The sequence below is a fragment of the Notolepis coatsorum genome (genome assembly GCF_963971535.1).
Source record: "Notolepis coatsorum genome assembly, chromosome: 2".
Lineage (NCBI taxonomy): Eukaryota > Metazoa > Chordata > Actinopteri > Aulopiformes > Paralepididae > Notolepis > Notolepis coatsorum.
Genome location: NC_140166.1, coordinates 50,654,158 through 50,661,072, shown reverse-complemented (window position 1 = coordinate 50,661,072; position 6,915 = coordinate 50,654,158). Strand labels below are relative to the sequence as shown.

The following is a 6,915-nucleotide window of genomic DNA, read 5'->3' as shown; positions in this document are numbered from 1 at the left end:
CACATAGGGTCAACCACCCTGGGTAAGCAGCCAGTTCTCTGCCCGAAACGATGGGGTACTGACCACGGTAGTATTCTCACCGCACGAAGCACTATATATTAACAGACTATTATTAGCTTAATAGACTACGTCCAACTCGACGATATAGTGCCAAATATGACTATTCAAATATTAATATACACAATGTCTCAATACCGATGGTAGGCGAACTTGGCCTTACTCCCACACGTGGCATCGCGGGGAGGCTTTACGTCTGTGACTCTATTGGAGGGTAAGAAACTGGACTGAAAAGAAAGTCCTACTTTAGTAGCGCAGTATATATACGCACTATGAACAAATAGTCCCATTAGTGGTGCGGTAGCCAAATTCCTACGCGGAACTAGGACTTGTTCGTACATGTCGAGCGGTACGTTTGAACTGGGTCTGAGGGGTATGGCAGCCTGGCACCAAGGTCTCGACGAATAGTAGAATGGAGACTATTATGGGATGTTCAGTAGGCTAGAATGGATATTCAATGCATATTGTACAAGGAATATACAAGGGATATCAGGGAATATTAGAGAATATACAAATACAATTAAATATATATATATAAATAAATATATATATTCGGTTTAATCTGGCCCTTCACAACAGGAAGGCTAAGAGAATTATTAAGGACTCGAGCCACCCGAACAACTGCCTCTTTGAACTGCTGCGGTCAGGCAAGCGATACCGGAGTCTTAAGGCGAGCACAGAAAGACTCAGAAGAAGCTTCTATCCCCAGGCCATCAGGCTGCTAAACGAACAATAATCGCTAAACGAACAATAATCACTATGCAACAACCATCAAATGCACACAGCACACACACCCACACGCACACACTCACTCAAACAAACAACACACTGCAGCACCCACTCTCCACACTTTAGATCACACAAACACACTTACACTTTATATTTATTGATAAAGGATTTGCACTACAACTCGTACACCTACTGTGAATTGTACCTAAATTGCACCTCGTCCCATTTCTCCATTTCTGCCTTGCACTATATAGTATTGTATATTAGTACACTGCACAGTATTGTATATTGTATGGTAACTACGTCTATTCTGCATCGAACATTGTACATATGTCTAAACTGAACACTGTGACCTCTTTTTTTTTACTTCTAATTTTACTATGTTTTTATTTCATACTTATCTTGTCTTGCACAGTCTCTGGAGCGCAACAGTAAGAAGCATTTTGTACAAAAGTATTCTGTACTTCTGTATGACAACTATTAAAGAAACTTGAAACTTGAACTTGAAACACATGTCCTGTGCAATGGTGTAACGTATTTTTACTCAAAAGCACTATACCAAGGTATATTTTTGAGGGAACTTTGTACTTCTACTGTACTACATTTCAATGGAAATATTTATCAGTTACTTTGAAGAAATAGAATTTGTCATGCGAGACGTGTCATGGGTAGATAAAGCTGATTCACATTTTAAGTCTTGTCAAACTTCAAGAGGACATTGATGGGAGCAACCATAACTGGACCACACATAAAAACTAGAATATATACACATTACATTTTTATACTTAATAAAGAAATACTTTATATTCAGTGGCTAGTTCTAGCTGAAGCCGAACTAGAATGGAGAATTAAGACAACTCCTTCCCTCCACTAGTCTGAGGGTTCACCTTGGGCAACTGTTGGTACCCTCTCTAGCCTCCCTACCTAGGGATACAGGGGCCGCACTGCCTTGTGTGTGTGCATAGGGATACGCAAAAGCTAAGGGGAGAACCCTGAAAGAAAACCGCACTGCCTTGTGTGTAGGAATACGCAATGGCTAGGTCCTCACCGACACCTGTAAGGAAGGGCATCCGAGGTATAAAACTAGCTACAAACCAAAAATAATGACTCCAGTGGCGTGGAGTCATATTGTCCGTCCAACTTCACTGTAGTGGGAAAATAGGGACATAAAACGAAAATGATGATGATTCAATATCACTTTCTTTCTCTTACCAAGGTAGAATTGTGAATTTTAAGACCTGAGGTTTTCATCTGGGTATTTCTACTTTTTTTACTTGGTAAATGTAAATAAACTATGTTCCACCACTGGTCCTGTGAGATTAGTGCTGATGTGTTGTTGTTGTTTGCAGGCCAGAGCGGTGCAGGTAACAACTGGGTGAAGGGCCACTACACGGAAGGAGCGGAGCTGGTGGACTCTGTGATGGACGTGGTGAGGAAGGAGGCGGAGAACTGCGACTGCCTGCAGGGCTTCCAGCTCGCGCACTCTCTGGGCGGCGGCACGGGCTCCGGCATGGGCACCCTGCTCATCAGCAAGATCCGTGAAGAATATCCAGACCGCATCATGAACACTTTCAGCGTGGTGCCGTCGCCCAAAGTGTCGGACGTAGTCGTTGAGCCTTACAATGCTACGCTGTCGGTCCACCAGCTCGTAGAAAACACAGACGAGACCTTCTGCATTGACAACGAGGCCTTGTACGACATTTGCTTCCGCACCCTCAAACTTACAACCCCCTCATACGGCGACCTCAACCACCTGGTGTCGGCCACCATGAGCGGCGTCACCACCTGCCTCAGGTTCCCCGGACAGCTCAACGCCGACCTGCGCAAGCTGGCCGTCAACATGGTCCCGTTCCCCCGGCTGCACTTCTTCATGCCCGGGTTCGCCCCACTCACCGCCAGGGGCAGCCAGCAGTACAGATCCCTGGCGGTCCCAGAGCTCACCCAGCAGATGTTCGACGCCAAGAACATGATGGCCGCCTGCGACCCCCGTCACGGACGCTACCTCACCGTGGCGACCATTTTCCGCGGCCGCATGTCCATGAAGGAGGTCGACGAGCAGATGCTGAATATACAGAATAAGAACAGCAGCTACTTCGTTGAGTGGATCCCCAACAACGTGAAGACCGCCGTCTGCGACATCCCTCCCCGTGGCCTCAAGATGGCGGCCACCTTCATCGGCAACAGCACGGCCATCCAGGAGCTGTTCAAGCGCATCTCTGAGCAGTTCACCGCCATGTTCAGGCGCAAGGCCTTCCTCCATTGGTATACCGGAGAGGGCATGGAAGAGATGGAGTTCACTGAGGCGGAGAGCAACATGAACGACCTGGTGTCGGAGTACCAGCAGTACCAGGACGCCACCGCAGAGGAGGAGGGAGAGTTCGACGAGGAGGCAGAGGAGGAGGATTTAGCTTAAATTGGGTGTAATGGTGCCTCTACCAAGCTGTGTAATTCACTGACCTGTCAGATGACCTTTCCAGTGTGTTTCCATCATCTGTCCTTATGTTTTGTCACCTTTTTTCTGGCTCTTCTCTTGTCTGTTGATGAGTGTAGTTCAAAGAGTTCCACTATCTATTAAAGATAGATTGATGGGTGGGTGTAGTTCAAAGAGTTCCACTATATATTAAAGATAATTGATGGGTGGGTGTAGTTCAAAGAGTTCCACTATATATTAAATATAGATTGATGGGTGGGTGTAGTTCAACGAGTTCCCCTATACAGCTACCAGAATTATTCTTATTTTTTACAGATAGATTGATGGGTGGGTGAAGTTCAAAGAGTTCCACTATACAGCTACCAGATTTTTCTTTTTTTTTTTCTTTTACATGTAATAATAATAAAGTTCCTTTTGCTTAATCTTGGTCTTGGTGTAAACTAGTGATTGATTATCTGGTCTTCAATTCACTGATTCTTGACACAAATGACTGAAATGCAAGGTCTCAAATGATTTTATTATAAAATTTGACAAGTGAAGTGTGATATACTCGGCTTGTGTGGAAGATGGTGCTTTTTCACAAAAGGAATCCAGTCCATGGCAACCTAATGCCAAATCATGTGCTAGTTGTATGATTCATAACATGGGGGATTTGCTTTTGAACCAGATTAGTGCACTTATTATTTGCCTTGATGGCCAAATAATCCACCACTGCTAAATGACAACTTTGTTAGGTGTTAAGTCACAAGACTAGTAAAGAACATTAACTTCACATTTTGAGATTTGCCCTCGGTAGCAATGTATCCCTAAGGCCAGATCAGGGCAAATTTACCAAAACAAAGTAAATGTATTGCATGAAATGATGTTCATCTGATATGGGTATTCCTCTGGTCTGGCATAGGGTCATGTGACTTTGACTAGGTGACATGTTCCTCACACAGCTCTGATCGCCCAGTCTACACTTTCAGCTTAAAGGGGACCTGAATTTATTTCCTGTGTCAGTTTGCTAATTCAATTTTATTTGGGCGTCATGCACCGTATCCAATGAGGTTAAGGTAGGGTGGGTTTACAGTAAGCGGTGGTCTAAAGTAACCCATCTGTACTTAAGTACAATTTCCAGGTGCTTTACTTCAGTATTTACATTTTAGGGAACTTTGTACTTTTGTCAAAGGAAATATTGTCCTTTTCTATTTATCCAAACCCATCGGTCACTAGTTACTTTGCATAGAAAACAAGGCAAAATTTGAAGCTAGTCAAATAATCAGCCAGCATAACGACCATGTGACACTTTAACACAACCTTTACAAGTCGATGGATGAAGAATGAATGCTTCAGACCACTGAATACACAAATTATGTATGTACTTTTACTTTTGATACTTCAATGTCAAAAACGTCTCAACCTTTACTTATGTAGAATATAGCATGGAGGACTTTTACCGGAGTACCATTTTATCTGGGTATTTATTCTAATACTTAAAGTACTTCCTCCACCACTGCAGATGAGATACCAAGTTTTTAGGGAGTCCTATTTGCTAATATCAATAGCTGACAGAAAATGTACTTGGGTCCAATCTGTTCCCTAGCAACGCAATTCCAGTCCAATTTCCGCGGGCGCCCAACTCCTGTGGCACGTGTCTTCAAGCATGACTTTAATATTAGATCCCTTAAGCCTAATGCAGGATATAGCTTCCGTGATGCCACATTCAAACCTATCATCCAGCATCCTCGCCGTTCTGCAATCGTCTTCCGTTCGTCTTACAAAATAAAAAATCACTCATTCCAAATCCGTATAATTTCTATCCTGACTTCGGTATATTCACATCCACCTACCTCACTCTCATAACGCCTACTTGCCCTAAGCTACTGTATCCCTAACAAATGATTGAATTGCAATATTTGCTGACCACGTACTTCAATACACACACTCCTGATCCCCGCCTCGCCCTGACCTGGCAGAGACCGCACCGAGCCCGTCCTCCGACAGTGTCAATGTCGTCCCCGCCCTGCCTTGGCCCGGCGGCCGGCGCCACTCCCACAACGCGGAAGCACTTGGCAGCACTCTTCGGCTGGGATTAAAGAATAGGCGTCCACAACGGCTAGCTAGCTGTTCTACTTGAATACTGAATGTTAATATTGAATCAGACAATATTGAATACTGAATGTTAATTCAGGTTGACAGTTGACATCATTTGACAGTTGACAGGGGGCTGGAAAGTTGATTTAATAAAAGAAAAAATACTAATTTAATCAGATTAATCACTTTATTCAGATTGAGGATTTAGTTTAAGGATATAAAAAAACGGAAAAAAATGAATTTATAAAAGAAATATGGTAATTTTTTTTTTTTTTTTAATTTTTTAATTAAAAACAAAGGTTCGAATGTTTGAATCACTTTATTTAAATTGAGGATTTAGTTTGAGGATATAAAAAAAAATATATATATAAAATTATTTTATTTTAATTAATTTCTTTTTATTAAAAACGAAGGTTCGATCGTCCGTTCAAAGAGCCCTGACGAAGTTTGAATCCCAAAAACAGGCTTCGGGGACAGCCTTACCATACATATTATTTATATTATTCAAATTAAACTCAAACATGTTCCGTTGTGATGTCACAGTATGATTTCATAATAGAATATTCTAGAACATTTGTGATGTCACAGTATGATGCGATAATCAAACATTCTAGAACATTTGTGTTCTATATATATTCAACAATTCTCTCAGAAGATCTCATTGTGCATCTTTGAACAGTACTGAACAAGTACTCAACAGATAGACTAAACAACATAGATTTAAGCCTGCATTTCTCAACCAAGGTGCCTTGCCTACCGTTTTGCTGTGGAAAGGTGAGTGTCCACAACGGCTAGCTAGCTGTTTTACTTGTATACTGAATGTTAATATTGAATCAGACAATATTGAATACTGAATGTTAATATCAGACCATATTGAATACTGAATGTTAATTCAGGTTGACAGTTGACATCATTTGACAGTTGACAGGGGGCTGGAAAGTTGATTTAAAGGGGACATGCATTATAAATGCCCTTTTTCTGTGTTTAGCATGGTTTTATAGTAATACAGGTTAGTATTAATGGGTCTGTGTCTCTAATTACCATATTGACTCATCCGTCTAGTCTCGAGTTCACGAGATCTTCCCTCACTCAACTAAACTGTTCTGATTTGACGGTTTCTGTGACGTCGACATAGCATTGATCTGCAGTAACGCCCCCTCTATGGTTGTAGTGCAGTGTAACCCGACACGTCCTCAAACGGGTTTTCACAGGCAGAGAACGAGCGAGAGAGAGAGAGAGAGAGAGAGAGAGAGAGAGAGAGAGAGAGAGAGAGAGAGAGAGAGAGAGAGAGAGAGAGAGAGAGAGAGAGAGAGGGACGGCGGGAGGGACTGCAGAGGTGTGTGTAATGTGTGTGCGCCATCTCTCCCTCGTCGGGGACACACACATGCACAAACTTGACTGCGTGTGTGTCGGGGACGTAGGCATAGTGTAACCCGACACTTCCTCACACAGGGTTTGACAGACAGAGAACTAGCGAGGAGAGGGAGGGAGAGAGAGGGAGAGAGAGAGAGAGTGAGAGAGAGAGAGGGACGGCGGGAGGGACTGCAGAAGTGTGTGTAATGTCACAAAAATGTGAGTCTCTCTCTCCCTCTCTATCTCTCTCTCTCCCTCTCTTTCTCTCC

General features: G+C 43.0%; 1 protein-coding gene across 1 annotated transcript; it reads left to right on the top strand.

Annotated features, from left to right (window-relative positions):
* Positions 1–2,296: 2,296 nt before the first annotated feature.
* On the top strand, positions 2,297–3,199 carry LOC311223350 (tubulin beta-1 chain-like; the record flags this gene model as incomplete). The annotated part of the gene is made up of 1 exon (XM_084308141.1): positions 2,297–3,199. One exon carries the CDS (start codon positions 2,297–2,299, stop codon positions 3,197–3,199), a length of 903 nt encoding a protein of 300 aa, XP_084164267.1.
* Positions 3,200–6,915: the final 3,716 nt, after the last annotated feature.